Source organism: Amyelois transitella, chromosome 11 (assembly GCF_032362555.1).
Source record: "Amyelois transitella isolate CPQ chromosome 11, ilAmyTran1.1, whole genome shotgun sequence".
NCBI lineage: Eukaryota > Metazoa > Arthropoda > Insecta > Lepidoptera > Pyralidae > Amyelois > Amyelois transitella.
In genome coordinates, this window is record NC_083514.1 from 7432202 (window position 1) to 7452423 (window position 20222).

Sequence of the window (20222 nt, forward strand, 5' to 3'; positions counted from 1 at the left end):
GGAATAATGCTATATGTATTCGGAACAAAAACGTAACGTAAACAAAATGAAATACGAGGAAATTATTCGCATTTTCATATGTACCAACCAACATAAATAAAAAAAGCAAATAATGCCTTTTCCAATGACGTAAGTAAGAAGTCAAAACAAAGAAGGCATTCGTTTCTCTAAAGTCAATACGATAATTGAGTAATTAATTTGCTTATGAGAGTATGTGTGAGATATGATTATGAGGATGCTGAGAATTGCTAACTGTTTAAAGACAAAACAATAATACTGTATTATACTGAAAACTATCAAATTGGAGGGGGTCAATAAGCATTTGCACATTAACTAGGGATCAATGACCAAATTTGAAAAATCAAATAATGGGTCCTGATTCCTGAATTAAAAGTTAACATTAATTTCACATTTATACTGAAAATAATACGAGTAATGTTATGTCCTTTCTGATACCTTAACAAAGGCCTGTATTGACGTCGACAATATTTTTCATGTAACCGTATGTATGGAAAAACAGGACTCTAACAGCGATACAATTTAAAGATTATGTTGTATACTAACTAAATAGTTAAAATAAATTTATCACGAATCAAGCCTTGATTTAAATTTGATGATGAGTTAAACTAAAAGTATTTTTTTAATATTATTTGATTGATGTCTTGTGGTCATGCTCTGTTTTTTAGAAATAAGAACATATACGATACCTGCATTACTGACTTTGTGTCAGAAACAAAATTACTATTTACAAGTCTGATTTTAAGCACCTGTTACTTTACTACATACATACATTCATATGGACACGTCTATATCCCCTGTAGGGTAGACAGAGCCAACAGTCTCGAAAAGACTGATAGGCCACGCTCAGCTATTTGGCTTAATGAGAGAATTGGCACTTACTTATACGGCACGTTACTTTATTTTGATACTTAAATTGTTATAAAAATAATGTTGCTATAATAGATTATAATATACCTGTTACTTAAATTTTGGACCAGATAATTCAACGTTGCATCGGAAGAGCATTATACGTTCTCGTATAAATATAAAAAAAATATTTTTTAGGCGATGGGCTAGAAACCTGTTTCTATTTTAATCTCGATTCTTTCATTAAGCCAAATAGCTGAACGTGGCCTATCAGTCTTTTCAAGACTGTTGCCTCTGTCTACCCCACAAAGGATAAAGACGTGACCATATGTATGTATGTATAAGTTTATAAAAATATCGCATTTCACAACTAAACCAGTATCCGTAAAATATATCTATATCCAACATTTACGATATCCGTTTTAATACAGCACTAACGTTTATCTTCCTTTTATTTCCGAACAAACATTATCGTTCAAAACCAATAAAGCGCGATCCACTATGATCCATCCATATCTTGCAGCTGTCCAAAAATAACATTTGAACTTCTGGGTACAAAAATAGACTCCCTAATGACACACTTCACTTGCACTAAATACACATGATCAAAGATACAGTGTGATTTTAAAAACTTATTGTGTGTGACATCATTATTTTATCGAAAAAAAAAAAATTGTATAAAAAACACCTCGGTTTTGATTTCAACGATTGGAAGAGAATGTTTATAATCATTTAGTCCACATAAATAAGCTTAGGTTCAATTTAGTTAAATAAAAAATCCATAATAATTTTATTAATAGGATAATGTGTTGTTTGTCGCGTGTTCAAGCTTTGTCTACATACTTGACGAATATTCATGATATTTCGAACACAAACATTAGGAATACTAAAGGCCATAGGCAAGTGGATAAATATTTAAAAATGCAAGCAACATACTATTAACGAGATTAGTTGAGTGGTAATGTTACGCTTGGTTCCCGGCAGTTCCGTGTGGTTCCCGGCACTAATAAAAAAGAATAGGACCACTCCGTCTCTTTTCTTAGGCTTATTAACTTGAGATTTTTTTAAGGCGATGGACTAGCAACCTGTCACTATTTGAATGTCAATTGTATCATTAAATCAAACAGCTGAACGTGGCTTATTGGTCTTTTCAGGACTGTTGACTCTGTCTATTCCGCAAGGGATATAAGTAGATGTGACTATATGTATGTATGAATGAATGTTAAGTGGTAATACCTTTTGTGTTTGTATTAACTCATGTATCCAGTAGGAATGTTTTATTGTTCTATTGCAAGAATTTCGACGAAATCGCATAATGGGTGGTCCTTTGATGGCAAATTTTATTGTGGCATCAAGCGAATGTATGAGATTACATTAAGTTCGTGTTGAAGGAAGTTTATTTTACCGCTTGGCAGAAACGATGTAAATATTTTTACAAGCTAATTATGGTGTTATGTGTGGTTGAAAAAATATTTTTATGAAAAAATGACTTATTTTACACAGTATATTGTTGAAATGATATGTGAATAAAACAGACTTATTTTATATATGAGTAGACTGAGTTTTCGTTTTTACATGTTTGATTTAACTTAACTAGTTCTGCCCTTCTGGAATACGTTAAGGACTGTTAAATTATTAGGAAACACGGAATCTGTAAAAAGGAAAAAAATATATTGTTCGATTACAAACGTTATGATATCTTATCATTCAATTGGTATAAAATATATTAAAATTCTTGTTTTAATCCTGAATGAAACCGCGAACTAGTTATGTCATTCTTATTATAGCTTATTTATATGCTTCTTTATTGTTTTGGCCTAGAATCAGTGTTAATTTTGTATATGTCATGGTTTCTTAGTAAAATTACATCAGCGTATAGAATAGAATGATACTGTGATTCAATTAACAAGGTGACATCCGTATAAAGGCTATGTGGTAATAAATTTTGTCATTCAATCTAAAAAAAATATATAATATACGTACGATGTAAAATTATAATTTACGTAAGATAAATTGTTGTTAGATGAAATCAAGATAAACGTCATCAGGTCAGGATTAATTTTGTGGGCACCACTTCAATCGATATTTTGTCTAGTCCTGTCACGGCGGCCGAAAGTAAAATTTCAGTGGAGAAAATATACTGACTGTAATTACCGTAGACATATTTATAAATACTTCTTGTTGACAATATACAATATGATGATGATTTTAGGTGAAATTATACGAATACACCTAAGTGGAAATGATTTTTTGGAATCAATCTCTTAACGATTGATTTAACTTAAACTAGGCAAGGTGGCTTCGGAATAAGGACTGCTTAGTCTTAATACAACTAGGTCTCTTATAATTCACAAACCAAATAACGGTCAATAATCTAATGAATGAATCACTTTTACCTTCAAATCACATGTTTGGGTCATCGACATTATGACATAACACAAGGCCAGTGACTGAAGATAAGCGTCCACAAAATCACTGGCCTAAAGCCGTGGAGCTGTGATTGAACTGACGCGTTCCATTAACATGCTAGCTTTCCGCGCGACTTCGTTTGCCGTAAAACGAAATATGTGGGCGTTCACTGGTAATCTCTGACTCCTTGTTTTGCGACCATAGAAGGGTGGGGGAGAATTCAGTTTATAAATTGATCGGCTAGTTAAAAATATCCTAAACAGGCGAATGCTGGCTAGTCAAAAACCCTGAACTGAACAGCCTAACATAACAAATACAAACTTAACCACTATGCATATGTGGACTACGTTGTAATAGATAAGATAAAACGAAATTAGGCGACGTTACCAGCACACTAAATTCATCACAAAGTTATTTCAAAAGTGCATTAATTTCTAGACAAGCTCACGGCATAATATCTTATTTACTCACTTCTTTGCATAAAATGTTTAGTGTTTAAAGTTTGTTCATAATAAAAGATTTAGCACTGTGGGGATCAAAAGCTAAGGTGTCAATTTGTTTTACAAATTAATACATACATTATTAAATCCTTCAATACCAGCGGTTCCCTTGAAAATTGGTTCTTTACTATTTTACTAGAGTTCGTATTCGCGTTTTCACGCGGGCGGAAACCGTTAACCAAAACTATCTCTAATTTCCGATTTAGCGGGAATTGCTAGAAATCCCCTCTTAATATATAGGTATACATAATTATAACTATCATATAACATAATAATACGCCATATTTCTGAAATTCCCAGCGGTTTGTGTTAATATGTCCATAAATCTGTCAGTCATTGTTCTTTTTTATATAATATCATTTAGAACCCAATATAAAATAATATTATTAATTGTAATTAATATTCCATTAAAATAAATTGTTGCTCACAGTATGACATCAGATGTGATATTAATTTTAAATGGCAACTCATTTACGTTTATGGTTCTAGTTTTGATGTTATTGTTGCAAATATTTTTATTAGGTATTGTGACTTCATTTACTATTAAAAATTAATACATGGGCTGAGTCTAAATTTATTAGCAAAACATATTTAAATTAAGCATTGATCATCAATGTCTATAGACTGAAAAAGTAGAGTAAAAGAGAAACAACAAAATTTTCAAAGCTACGTTTAAATAAACAGCTATTAAAAATTCGTCCTTTAATTTTATCTAATTACATACATTTGGAATTTATAATATGATGAAGATGACGATATAATTAATGATGAAGTATGATACTGTTCCACTGCTACAATAAAAGCCAACACATGAACTCATAAAATCTTAAATTCATCTTTCCACATTGATCTAGTGACAGACCTTAGTTTTAATCGTATAAAGGCGGGTTCGCAGCGGAGACGCGGCATTTTTCTTTAATATCCTAATACAAACGAGGTTTTATTTTCAAAATAGCTTGAAATAAATCTGACAGTGTAAACGCCCACCGGCATACGGCAACTAAAATCTGCAAAAAGGCAGGGAAGGTCCAAGCCCAAAGCGCCTGCTTATTTACATAAAGTGGAATAATTAATTGCAACTTAAAACACAAAGAACAGCCATCCGCTACTCATGTAAATTAGATTTAGTTCTAGCCAGCTTGAATTTGCAAAGAAACAAGCTGCTTCATTTAAAAACACTGAAGCTGTTTGCGTTTACCGCTTGTTGTTATTCAAAACCAAATTAATTATGTATTTGGTATAAACAGTGATGTTAACGAATTGTCTGTATTTTTATTGAAAGCGGAAAGCTTTCAATAAAAATACAGACAATTTTATTGTTATATATTTAGAGAAATTTAGAAAATCATTGAGTACATGACAAAGTGACAGAAAATACACTGACGCGAATATCTGATCTTCTTAAGGTCTTAAAAATAATAATTAATTATACCACACTTGTAGCCCTAGGGTTCATAGGAATTTCAAAGTATAGAAGTAGCCAACGCTACTCCAAAATTTTGTCATAATATTACTACTATGAATACGAGTAGTATTAATGTGACTAAAACAAGAAATCTAGGTATAAACCAATGCATAAAAGATCGCTTCACATTAAAAAAAGCTATTAACTCTGCTTGACATAAAGTAACAGAGCATACTTAATTACATGAATAATTAAGATAACGTGACTGAACCGCGGCTCAAAATAATTAAACACTTATCATAAGTACTTGGAGATGTTCTTAGCATTAAAAGCACAGATAAATTGGGAGCTTTCTGTAATTATTAAAATTTAAAAAAATATATTCATATACCCAATAACTAGTCGAGACCTAAAAAGAAAGTCGATAAGTGGACCCCAGACCAAGGTTTGGAATACCAGCAGGCCAATTCTGCTATTTGTTAACCGAAACAGTTCGGATGCGTTTCAGCTTGGTTACAGTTGCGTTTATATTGTCAAACGGTATTCCAGTAACTTTACGTTGATAGCTGAAACGCAAATGAAACGGAAGCGGTTGGTTATTTGCTGCCGATGCAAAACCGTAACTTTGGACAATTCAACCAATGCAGAACCGTTGCGTTTTGGCCGGACCAACTATCAAAAACTTATCAGAATACGAAATAATAGCCGAACGGCAAACGGAAGGTTACGTGTCCTTTAGCAGAATACGACAACCAAACCGTTTCGGCTGCGTAACCAATGCGTTATGGCTTCGTTTTGAGAAATTGTTAGTAGAATACCAAAGTTGTAATCAATGCGTTTCAGATCCGTTTCGGATTAAAATAAAATAGCAGAATTGACATGCAGTTCTTCACCGGTATTAACGTGGGTACCTGTTTCAGTTTAGCACCGGCATTAACCTAAAAGACAAAAGTTAAAATTAATGAATATAAATATTTTTATGAAATACATTTAGGCTTTGAAAATTAATTCACAATTCGTTAAAATTTTGAAAATTAAACGATCTAGTTCTGAATGATAAGAAATAATGTTAAAACGCTGTCAGAATTCTGAAGCTTGAAATAATTTAATGTCCCAAAGAGGTACTTACAATAAAGGTAACATTAAGAACAAACATTAATCAGCTTTTCCATGATAACATTAACAATACAAAACGTGTCCGGCATCAAAATCTTGCCAACTTCCACCAGGCAGGTAGTTGGGGTAATTTGTCTTGTCACTCAAGTGTTCTTGACAACTAATTTGAATCTCTAATGATAGCAACTAAACGGTTTAGTGAATAACGATAATGCGAATTTTTGGGGATGATAAAAAAAGAAATATGAATGCAATAAATCATGTTTCAAATGATTACTTTATTTTCACTAGTACATAAACATATGTATGTGTTACTACTTCTATATCCATTGCGGGGTTGACAGACCCAACAGTCTTAAAAAGACTGAAAGGCCACGTTCAAATTTGACGGTCGCCTACAGGAAGAATTCCAAATTTATTAGCATATTTTCACTAGTTATCTAACAAAATAAGAATTGAAGCGGCTTAGGAACATATTATAATAGCTTCAATTTAAAATAATCAGTCAAATGCTGAAGAGTACCTAATATAGTAATCGTTATCTGTCAATCTTATATTGTTTCGATTTCTACGGTTACTTGCGTACTTTCTACTACCAAAAAAATCGAGTGCCATGTGGTCTCCAGAACTTGAGAAACACTCCATATTTTTCTTTGGATGTCGTTAAAGACGACTTAACGAGAGGCTTACAAACTTGGGATTCCTCATGCAGGCGATGGGCTAGCAACCTGTCACTATTTGAATCTCAATGCCATCATAAAGGCCCTGAAAGTGCCCTTTCAATCTTTCCAAGACTGTTGGCTCTGTCTACCTTGCAAACATGATTATATGTGTGTATTATAATCAAAAACAATTAAATCATCTAGATACACCAACCCTGCCACAGAAACAGATTTCTGAGTACCAAATACCCATTTCGCCAACTTCAACATTATCCAAAAACGAAACAAACATGTCACAGTATAAGTTGCTAATGAAATTCCTCTCATTAAAGTCGCGAAATCAAATCCAGAGCAGATACGGCGTGTGGGTGAAGCCGCAACAGAGGCGTTACGAGCAGCGTTTCCAAGTTGAAAATTTTGTGAGGCTAATTACGCTCTCTGGTTCAGAAATAGTTTAGACTACTCACATTATCTCGCTGTAAATTTCGTCGCGTAATATGAGTTTTGAATAGAGCCCGACTGAGATTAAATTGGCTTTGCTAAGACATATATACTTGGCTTGTTTGAAATTCCTTCGTACCTACAGTTACCTATTTACTTGAAGTGTGATATTATTTACAGAAACAGTGTTCACCGAAAGCACGATAAGCCATTTTTTTTATCTCAAGATAGCTTCTATGAGGTACTTCATTGTAGATACTTCATTGAGATACTTCAATTATATCACATTCTTACCAACTTTTTACTAATTAAAGTAGAACTTAACATAAATATCGATTATTTTAATTTTTCAGTAAGTCAAACAGTTGAACGTGGCCTATCAGTATTATCAAGACTGTTGGCTTTGTCTACCCCGCAAGGGATATAGACGTGTATTATATGTATTATTTTAATTAATACTCGTTTAAATTTCGAGAAACCAAAAAAAAGAAATATATTAAGAAAAACATATCGAAATGTGCTTCCGACACTGCATATTTTATTTTTTAATTTGATTGGAGAACAGCCAATACTAAATCTAACCAAACGTATATTTCGATTGAAAAATACAGTTTCATTTTATTGTCATAGGTGTTTTCTTTTTATAAAGCATCAATCTGTTTAAATATCGAATTCTACAGTAGAAACACTCGAAACTCATAAATATAATTGGGACCCATTTTGCTGGTGCCACTATCATATGACACTTCATTAATATTCCGTAACCTTTCACCTGTGGCTTCTATAAATTCTCTTATCAACAAAAACACTTTCCCTGCCTCTTGCTAATTAGATAGACAAACATACGGGACTTCAACAGCTGCTTGAGAATCTCGTTTGTGTATCCATGCTCAAAAATATACAAGACCCTTTACAGAATGAACTTTATTGTTGTAGCATTAAAGGTTATGGACCCTTAAATTTCTCTAAAATCTTAGACCGTAACGCAATTTATCGTACCTTGTTAACAGGTTATGAGTTTAGAAAAGAGCACTTCATTTGGCTCATCAAAGGAACCATTTTTGGATATGTTATTATGTTTGATAATTGCTCATTATTTTGCCGCTGCTATATGGGCTTACTTTGATGATTTGATATTTATTTCCTGGATCTAAAATCGCTCTCCGATTGGTATAATTGTTTTTGTAGCTGTTGACAAAATAATATTTACCAGTAAAAATCACGCGTGGGTATTTCATAATTGTTACTTTTCATTGTCTGGAACGAATGAAAAATATAATACTTATTTACAGAAATTTAATAATTATCTATATTTAAATGTGATTTTATGTATTTTGTGTATACTAATATAGTGAGTTTGCGGTTTGTGATATAATCCGGTGGTGTTTCGTTCATCATATTGAATGTTATTTTCAATATGCTGACTGATACTAATCGGTTGAACTTTAATTAACTATATTTAAACTATGAATGATATCAAATAAATTAAGATGATGATAACCTTTTTTAAATATTTAACCGTTTATTACAAAAGTGCCGTGTGGTTCCCGGCACCATTGCAAAAAAGAATAGGACCACTCCATCTCTTTCCCACGGATGTCGTAAAAGGCGACTAAAGGATAGGCTTATAAACTTGGGATTCTTCTTTTAGGCGATGGGCTAGCAACCTGTCACTATTTGAATCTCAATTCTATCACTAAGCCAAACAGCTGAGCGTGGCCTATCAGTCTTTTCAAGATTGTTGGCTCTGTCTACCCCGCTAGGGATATAGACGTGATCATATGTATGTATGTATGTTTGTTATTACAAAAACCTCAATATATTTACATTGTCCTTTCTCTATTAAACAAGTTATTTAAAAATGTATCCACAATACGGCAGTTAATGATTTGTTCTTCGATCAAAGGACATCCAGAGCTTAATATTTACAGAGTCTTAAGTGCAAACACATTGTCCAAAGATATCTTGAAAGACAAGACGTTTGATCTACTTCATCAATTTGATTAATATTCTGAGTTGAAGATAGCCATTTCTTTTTATATGGATAGGAAATATATTGACTCACGTTGACTCTGGTAGATTAAATTTAATAAAACCACTGCATCTAGATATCAACGCACAAAAATCGCATTAAAAATTTCAAGATAGCGTGTGGCTGCTAGATAACATGAGCTAGCTAGCTATTCCTATTTTTTATTTTTTACGATACTCTTTAATTCGTATGACTCTCAGTTCTGTCTAATACGTAAAGGATAATGATGTGATACGTGTGTACATATATTTATGTTATGTACCCGTTCCACTTTATCCACATTTTGGGCTTTATATTTCCTAACAAAATAAAGGCATAAAATGAAATGTACATAATCACAAAGTCAAACTTTTGAAGAAAAACAAAGTTTGGTGGAAAAGTCGCGGGGCCACGACAAACTTTCAAAAGAAATTAAATTTGTTTTTTCGCTAACGCACATCTTCCCATACTGCAATTTCTTTCCAGAGATTAATTCTCCAAGTCATTGACCTGTTTAGCAATTAAAAAGTCATTACACCAATGACGTCACTTTTCTGTTTTGAATATTTTCAATCTAGCTATAAAAGTTTTATTTTCAGCGCTCATCTGCAAATGTTTGTTTAGCAAATTTTGGTGGTAACAGCTTTGGTTTTTCAAAGAAACGCGTAAATCTGGTGTTTGAATTTAATTAGAGTTTTATTTATAAATAGTTAGCCAGTTTCTAGGCGCAGTGTCTGCGTCTGAATTCGAGTCTATTTTCGCAGCCCGACTTCCAAGAAATTTTCTTATTTCGACTGCATTTTTGAACTTCATAATATTAAGTTTTAATTTTATTTATGCTGCTAGAACAGTATTCTTTCTCTAACTTTGATTGTGCTATAGTGATCGCAACTTTTTAACTTCGGGTGCCTTTTAAGATTACAGTAAAATATAATATCTGCTCAATGTATTTCTGTTCCTGTCAGAATTATAAACATTGAGATCGTTAAAGTAATTTAGAAGTATAGAAGAAGAAAGATTTTTCCTATCTTATAAGGGACACCGTAATGTTCAAACATGTAGCAATCACAAACATAGTTTTCCATGCATTTAGTGTAAGTCAACTGAATACCAATCATGTTTATCTTTTATAGTAGCAGTAAAATTCGACGGTTATTCACAACGCTTTGGTAAACATCTGTGTTTGGCATTTTGTTAACTGCTTAATATCAATAATACTTAGAATATAAGTTGAACTAAAGAAAGAGCAGTCTGCGTAAGAATTTATTTGTTTTTGATTAACTTATAATATTATGCTTGGAACACAGCATAGATTGTTTTTGACGTTAGCTCAGGCACCGTCAAAGAATCTGCATTCTTTTTACTTGAATGTTATATTTCTTTTTTCTTATCAGTTCAACATTTGTATTTAAGTTTTTAAGATCAGTCCAATTATTTGTGAATAACTTGATTTGTCTCATTTGTGAAATCAGTCATTATGTCATCGTGAGCACGCTTGTTATAACTTGGATGCACATCGTAGAAATTAGTAGACAATATTTTTGATTCAAAGTTACACAAATACCATTTGAAGCGCCTGTTGAAATTTTACAGACACCTTTAATTTTTTTTATAGTGAGTTTGTGCCAATGAAAAACTTTAAAGTGAAAATGAACAGAGTTCGACCATCGCTTTGTTTTATTACTTTATACGATATATCAAAGAAAAAATATTATCTGCAGGGTCAGAGTAGAGAAAAGAAAATGCACGCTGACTAGAATCACTCCATATGTTTACATGAGAATCAAACGATTTCATACTTATTTTATTAAACAATTTCCCTTTGAAAGTTCCATCAAAATCAACGTCTCTTTTCTTAACGTAAATGTTACGTATGGCACGACCTTAGACCGCCACGAACTTAAGGAAGGTAGAACTAGTTTTGGAAAACGACATTGCTGTTTTTATAGGAAAATAAATTTATTTTTTTTCCATATAAGGAGACGTAGCCTAACATACCGTACCGTCACCCAATTTTCTTGTCAACTTGTCATTCGCAAAAGTTCTGCAACATACAATAAAGCATCAACTGATCACCTACATAACAAAAACAGCTTTTTGGTATACACTTTTTTTTGTTTTCACTTCATGTACTTCACATATGATATTTTGTATGTTTTGTCGAAGTTTTATTACAAGACAAATTACCTAATCATTAATTAAAGGTTTAAGGCGTAAAGTTTTATAGACAAAGTACAAAATAGACAAGAATAAGAAAAAATTGCAAGCCTATATATTACGAGTATTATCCAAGTCAATAAAGTAGATGGTTTGGGTCCTTATTCTTTATATATCCAGATGAAATACGAGAACTTCCGCCAAATTAGAAGTCTTTATTCATCAAAGAGACTAGAAATAAAAAAGGCGAAATTTTTATATTCGTTGAACAAAACTAATTTTGCGCATTAGTTAGTAGAAATCCGAAGATTTCGATAGGTTTATATTGACTTTATTCTTTAGACTTCGCTTTCCGTAGAGCGTTTAAAAGCTAATAATCTACTAACAAAATATTAAAACCCAATTGTCAAATTTGTAATATAAATAGTCCGTCAAATTGTCATGGCATTTATATAAATTTAAATGCGTTATAAATGTAAATATTGCCCACATCAAGAAGTAATTTAAAACTAGTCTATCGTCGCTTATTTAAAGAGCAGTTCTGTCACAAAAGTAAATTGATTGCTTATAAAATATTAACTCATTTAATTTCCAACAAACCTTGACCTTTTATTTAACCTGCTTTCTTAAGGAGGCTTTTAAAAGGATGCTGTTACTTGGAACAATCATAAAATCTTTGTTTTATGTTTCTCTTGACGTTATCTAGATGTTTTTGATGAGTAAAGAAGCTATTTTTTTTTAAGTTTTTACTGTATCTTCGTTTGTAGATTGGCTAACTATTGTGTACTATGTTAAGAAGAAGTGGCAACAAAGTCGCCTTCATGGGAAAGAGATAGAGTGGTCCTATTCTAAAGTGCTGGGAACCACAAATCATATTAAATAAATGAAATTAAGTAGAATTTTGAGTATATGTCAAAACCACACGAAAGTATTATTTGGCTGAAGGAAATTTATAAAATGATGAATGTTTAACCTATCTAAGAAAAGAATCATTGGTATATGAGCATGGTAGGATAAAATAATAACATCGTCCTCTTAAATTTGCAGAAGTTTGAAGGATTCCCGTCACGTGCCCAGTAAACGCTGAGGGAGCGACGTACGATAAATTTGAATTCTTCGGGTATCGCCTGGGAAACACTATTATGTAAGAGCCACATTATGTTTAATATCTCGTAACGTACCTATATATGTTCTAATATTACCTACCTACATATCGGCAACATTATCTAGAACATCACTCAATAACAACATTTATTTAATTTTACTAATTTTAATAAAAATGTGAAAAAAAATTACTGATATTGTGCAATGAAATAGATGGCATAAATGGTAATGGATAATATAGTTATTTTAATTAACATTTACACACATCTTATCCTTTACGGTAATGTCAGAGTCAATAATCAAATACCGCTATTAGCGGGATGCCTTAAAGATGGAAATGAGTTTAAGAGATTGTGACACCTTACTATTGCCTCAAAAGAGAATCCCAAGATTTTAACATCTCTTGATTTACTTTTATAATGTATTCGGGAAGAGAAACAATAAATAGTTACACTAGATTTTTCCTTTTCTACACACATTACAGAAGATGATTTACGTGAATTATTAGTGCTAAACAGCATTAATAATAATGCGACAAAAATTTGTAACAAATTTTCTTGATTTTGTTGCATTGCGTTGAGGATTGGCTTATAATTTTATGGTTGTAGACATTAAATGTATTTAGGGCACTGCGAAATTAAACCTATGACACAATCTAACAAGTGTCTTGTCCTATATTCTCATAAGTCTGCGTAAATTACACACATAAATGACTAGTTCTTAGTCATTTGCGAAGATACGTAATATCTTGTGTTTGGGTACAAAGACACTTAATTTTAGTATTCTCTCAGTTTTAAGATCTATAGAAGATATATAGTGCCATGTGGTTTCGAGCACTTTATAATAGGACAACTTCATATCTAGTGTCACAGCGGTAGAGCTGTTGTCAGTGTCATAGTAGGTCCCGGGTTCGAACCCCGGCCAGGGCATGACAGGAAACGAACTTTCTCTTATTGGCCTAGGTGTTGGATGTTATCTATATAAGTATTTATTTTTAAATATTGTATCGTCGAGTAAGTATCTCCTAATACAAGTTTCGATCTTACTTGGAGGCTTACTCAATTTGTGTAATTTGTAGGTACCGTATATAATTTATTTTATTTTCCATATCAACTTAAATCGACATCCATAATAACTACGCTAAACACTATCATACTACGATGTTGCATATTTAAGCTGTAAATTGTTCACTTTTAATAAGCATCACACGTTCTGCGATTCAGATATCTAAAAGTTTTTCCATATCTTCCAAATTGTCTTTTAACAGCTGATGTCTCAAACTGTTTCATAAACGATTGAGGTACTATAGTTGGTTAGGTTTTCAGTGTAACGCAAGCCTTGGAACTAATACAGTCCTAATTACAGTACCAATGGGACGAAATATTCAAAGTAAAAATTTAAAGTGCTCGCGAGGTCTAAGTTCGCGACGAACGACTATTTACACAATTGTGCAATTAGTCTTGGACAGTAAACATCAGAGTATTGGCGACATGTCGCATAAACCGACCATAATGACTGCGCTTAACACCATTTTACAGTCAGCCGCAATAAAATGGCGCATTACTCGCGACTAGGGAATTCTCAGGTGTTTCAACAAAAGCTTTTAGTGACACTTCTATCTATATGACACTTAGTTGAAAATTTATTTAAAAAAAAAACATTTTTTTTATTTAAGTTTAATTTATCCGATTTGATCGCTCGATCGCGCTAATAACCAAATAACTGAAAGCACGATGTAGAGTGAAGGTAAAAAATAGAAAAATAATACTTACAAAGGTAATAAATTACTGTTAGTATAATTTTTACGAGTTTATTTATATTTTTTGAATGGATATTAAATTTGTCAACAAAAGAGCTAACGAGATCCGATACGAGAATAAAAAATATTTTTTTGATAAATTGGTTAATGATTAATGTAGTGTCGACAAAAAGGAGTGCGTGACATAATGACATATTGTTCTTCCTGTTTCTATTTAAGTGTTGTCCTATTCCGTTAAATACTCATTTCCGGGTTCAAATGAGAACGAGACAGAGCATGCTTTTTCTAACAGTTAGTGACACAGAACGATCTTCTACAAACTTTATCATTTTCAATTCATCATTTATTATTCAAAATTTAAAAACAATTTAAATGATATTTACAAATAAACAATCAATTATAAAGGTGAGTTAATTGTGTATCTTTGAATTCGGGAATAAGTTTAGCTTCAAATAGTATAGCTTCTGCCAATGACAATGACAGAAATAAAGTTTATCTGTGTTCTTTTTAAAACATCTTACAAGTGTGTGCCAAATTCCATAAAGATTGGTCGAATAGATAAAGCGCAAAGAGCGGAAAAACTTACAAACGCATTCCTATTTATAATATGAGAATAAACTGAAAAGCCGATGGCTACTATTGTTCATAATGTTCAATGTCAAATATCATTCATGCCGGTTAGAAATATAAAGATAGGGATTACGGTTACGATGACCCGCATAAAAGTCTTGGAAGATATATGACGAAAGTTATATCAGTTCTATCTTTATCCTGGCATTTATCCCGGTTGAGCCCCTTTTAATAGAGGATCCGGGGTTTACTTAAACTACGATCCAGGATCTAGAAGTGGGGATGTCAGGTAATTACAATGGTACGGCCGCGTTCTGATTATAACTCTCTAGCAGTCAGTTGCCTGAATGTACAGTCAACAGCACATTAAACTACCTACCCAAATTCACTGCAAAATCTCCTCTATTATCAGTTCATAAGGTTCCGCAAGGTAACTTGATATGCGGTTGACTGTACAATTCCCACAATATTTTACTCATCGCATGAGCTTTGCATTAAAATACGTTCTTACTCAGGAAGAAGAATCATTGATATACTCGTTGGGCTTGAGTGGGATTTGAACGCGGTTGCTTGTTAGACATTTATCTAATACACCTCCGACGCAGTTTTCTAGTAACATCTGCTTTTTTTATGAAAAAAAAGTTAAGCTTACAAAACAAAAATAAATTTACCTTTCCTGGTAAGATCATCAGTAGGAAATTATTTCTTCTTGAACGATGAAACCGAACAAGTACATAAAAATGACTTAATGCTCCATGAAAATCAAATTAAAAAAATGGCTTCACTTCAATGGTCCATTCAAAGTCATAATGATAAAATACAAAACCCGTCTCCTCGTTCATAAAGAGCCTCTCAATATTCAAAGTGAAATAAAAAGGTAAAAGGTTAGGTCGTAAATAAAAGAATCGACAGATATGTACACGCTGGTAGCACTTTATTTATGAGGATATCAAAACTATCATAATCACTACATAGTATAAAACAAAGTCGCTAGTTTAGTCTGTTTGCTTAAATCTTTAAAATTACGCAACGGATTTTGATGCGGTTATTTGTAACAGGTAGAGTGATTCAAGAGGAAAGTTTTTATGATTTTTTCCGAATTTTGCACCCGTGCGAAGCCGGAGCGGGTCGCTAGTAATATTATAAATGTGAAAGTGTGTTTGTCTGTCTCAAAACGACTCAGCAAATCTCCATGATATTTTGCATATTAACAGTGTGCAGAACGGTACGGAGAAATACATAGGGTACTTTTACGCGGGCAGAGATAGGGGTAATAGTTACTATTAAATATTTCAGGCCAAATAAAGTAGCTGTTGTATATAATTCAGTTTTTATTTGATTGTATTTTTGTGTCGTCTTAATGAATATAACTGAATTCGGGAAATCAATTAATTCAAAGGCCAAAATTATTGTGTCCACTAGTGTGGAAATGTTAAAAATAATTTTAAATGAATTTTATTGGTGTAAAGTATTAAATATGTTTAAAGTGTTGTGTTTATCTTTCCCCAATTGAACTCACTGGTAAACTTAATGAAATACGTTAAAGTGAACGAAAAGTTAATAAAATATATGTAAACTTAATTTCTGCGGTCTTTATTATAAGAAAGTTCATGAGAATTTAAGAGAATATTGAGAATAATGTAACTAAGTACAACATAGCAGAAAGTAAAAAAAAATAGGCATTACATGCAATAAAGGAAAAGCTATAATTATTTCGCCGTCGTCCAATAATGAGAATAAATTGACGCGTGGGAACGTGCAGGTGACGCGTTATTACAAAACAAAGACTACAAAGAAAATACAGAATTTACACATCATACCTATACGATGATGAATCATATGACCTCGCGATAGACTATATGCGAGCCAATGGGCTGGGGGGCATTAATCTAGTGCAGCTTTTGCCATGATCCAAATAGGTTGGGTTCCCCTGCAAAGGTTACATGGGAGGCGCACCATGTAAAAACCTGAATTACCCAATCCAGGGTCAAAAGGCGCATCTGGATTATCTGGATTTGAGGATATAACCTGGATTAACATCACACCAGGAGAAGACAAAAGGGGTTAAAACTGAAGTTGTCGAAGACCAGAAAAATTGGAGGGAGAAAAGTCGGTAGGCGGTTTCGAAGCTTCATGCTAAAGGGTGCAAGATTAGATCATAGAGAAAGACCTGATGTTGATTTACAGTTTCCCCGTTAAGTGTCAATGAAATATTTTCTAGGAGTATATAAAGAAATTTTATAATCTTTACAACTGATGTTCATTTAAATACCATATTTAACTTCGTCACATACGAACTACTTCCCTGTGCATTCGATGTTGTGATGTAGTATTACCACGTCTTGATTCTCATTCCGAACTCGCGTTCGAGTGAGAAATGCATCTCATCAAAATTCTCGAATGTTGAGCGATGTCATACGCGATATTATGAATACGTAGTGAGTTCTTGAATGCATAATACTGATTAATTCTATTTGCATTTAGAAGATCAGATGGTTTTAAGAAATTTGACTGAATTTTTTTTGAAAATAGCCACCTTAAAAGTATTTTTAAACTCATTACTTGATATTATAATATTTGTATAGGTATTGATTGGTATGATATAATTAAGAAACGTTTATAATTGTAGTCAGATTGAAAAATAAGCAATTCAGCTTAAGCCAAAACATGATGAAGATATAGAAGAGAAGACTTCATATAATTCGGCAACGAATTCTTAAGTACGCTTTAATACAAAATTAGGTACAGATAAATACATGATTTTATCTGTACAACGCTTATTGTACAGATAAAATCATAAATTTGATGTAGCAGACGTTTTGCATAATATTGACATAATGTAATTGAATAATTTTTAGAAACTTCCACAGACTAAAATTAATAAGTACCTATATTCGGGACAAATTACACAGATTGAGTAAGCCACATATAGTAGGTTTGGGATCCTGGACCTAAGCTAGTTAGGTAATTATAATTATTTCAAAAGAAACAACAGTAAAATCCGCTCAGAATTTTCGAGACTTTTGGCTCTATATACCCCGTAAGGGGTAATAAGACGTGTATGCATAAAATACAACATATTATTAGCAGAACGAGCTTGTTCGTTCAGACAGCCATCAATTGTTATGTTAAATTATTCCGTATTTTTAAAATAAAGGAATTCCTATTATCACATAAGAGGTTCATTGACTTAACGCCCACTGTTCGATGTTTTTTTTTGTTTTAAAGGTTATTGCTAAATTGAGTTTTTTTTTAGTGAAAAATAAAAATTTGCGCTGGCTTAACTGGTTTAAACTAAAAATTATGAAAAAAAAAAACAGCTCCATGGTCAAGGGCGTACCTCGAGCTCCTCTCGAGTCAGACTGGTAACTGGCGACGATGTTACCGGGACTATAGTCAGAAAAATAAAAAAAGAATGATGATACAAAAACGTGTCGATCTCTGAAATTTATTCACAAACTCTGATAAATTCTAATCTTCTATCTTTATATATCTCTTTGTTCCTTATTTATGGTTTCGATGAACAGCATTGATAACATATAAGTATAAGTATGTCATATCATAGATGTTGACAATAAACATATTAGGACTAAATGTTATAAGTGTAAAGCTAAGTACTGGGGTAACAGTGGACGTCCATATTTGTTGACATAGCAACGCGCATGCGCGGTACCCTCATATGACTGGCACATACATAAAAAATGAATTGCGGAACACAATTCTAATTTTAAATCTTATCATATAAAAGCAGGCGCATTGACATAATCGTTAGCGAACGGCACGTCAATAACTGTCAATGTCATGAAACAAATGGTAGATAATTAGTAAAAGTACAAGTTATTATTAATTGATAAAGCGAGATAAAAACGTTTTATTTTCTATATTAATAATATGTTTATAACATTGTATTTAGAACGATTACAACTCAAAGTTCTTTCTCTTTGATCGTAGTACAAGTAATAATGATATTACATTTCCATTGCAAATAACGAACAGAAACAAACATTTACTTAGAAACTTGATAAACTTTGGAAAAGGAATTAAATTAATTCATAACTGATTCTCAATCAGAAACCTCATTAGGAACTCACCGAAAACACTCCATAGCCGGCGGAAATTGCGCGGAGTAATATTTTATAACCATTCTGGTGTGGCTCCTTTGATCTTATATCATCTTCAAAAGCCTGTTGAATCACTCAAAATTGTTATCAATAACACTCCCAGTTGACACCCGTTAACGACCGGCTTTTTCGGCTGTCAAAATCACGTGGTCCATTCACGCACACATCACTAGTCCAACGCGAAAAACGTATTTTCGCGGGCGAAACTCATAGCGCATGGCATTCGGGAGACATTGTACTCATGTAGCGGACTTGCCTCCCACACAGTTCGTGAAGAACTAAGCGCAAGTTGCCGATGTGCACGTGGCTCATAGCTTACGCCTCGGCCGCCCTTCCAAAGCGATGCATACAAACTACGAAAAGCGACTTTCTCCGAACGTCCGACGACAACATTTCGCCCAAACGAACGGCTACTACCGAGATGAGTTCAGAATATGGGACGTACAGAGTATTTCCGTACGATTCGGCAGTGTGTGTAATGTGCGTGCGTGTTCGATAAAAGTGCATTGTAGTTTTCATTTTCGCCGGTTCGCCGGATAAGGCACAGGTTTTAGCGTTTAGCGAAGATATATCGTTACGACCACTCGGGGAGAAATTTGATACGGAATTTACTTCCTGCGCGAATAAAAAGAGAAGCCAGCCATTGTTGTCGGACTGATATTGAAAAAGTTTCGCCACGGTGTAACGATGTTTTTCTTTTTGTCTGTTTTAAAGGATTTTTTGAGAGTTGTTGGCAGTCCGTTTAATCGCCTTTTTGCTCGAAGATGAGTTGGATTTTTTAACCGTTCATGTTTCGTGTTTGATATTTTTCCCGCTTTCGTTCTTTTATAGAAATCGGTGAATCATTGGCGAGTTTGTGTAAACATTGACACAACCTGTCATGTCATAGAAAACGTAACGCGGTATTGGATGACACGGCGAGAGTTATATACAAACTGCATAGTTTTTTCTGTTATCATCACCTTTTTATACGCAGCTAACACCTTCATAGCATGAGATAATTACTGATAAAGTACTTATAGAAGGCGCAGGGAATAGGCAAATCATTATATATAAAAAATATAGATACATTTCAAGTAGGTACTTACCTACCTAGTATT

General features: G+C 33.0%; 1 protein-coding gene across 2 annotated transcripts in view; it reads right to left on the minus strand.

The window, feature by feature from the left end:
* The window catches only part of LOC106135035 (collagen alpha-1(IX) chain), a 129834-nt gene extending 110445 nt beyond the window's left edge, over window positions 1–19389 (minus strand). For both annotated transcript variants that reach the window (XM_013335208.2, XM_013335207.2), the window contains exon 1: window positions 19093–19389. In XM_013335208.2, coding sequence (XP_013190662.1) covers window positions 19093–19145 — 53 coding nt within the window. In that variant the 5' untranslated portion in view covers window positions 19146–19389. The remainder of the gene's footprint in view (window positions 1–19092) is intronic.
* Window positions 19390–20222: the final 833 nt, after the last annotated feature.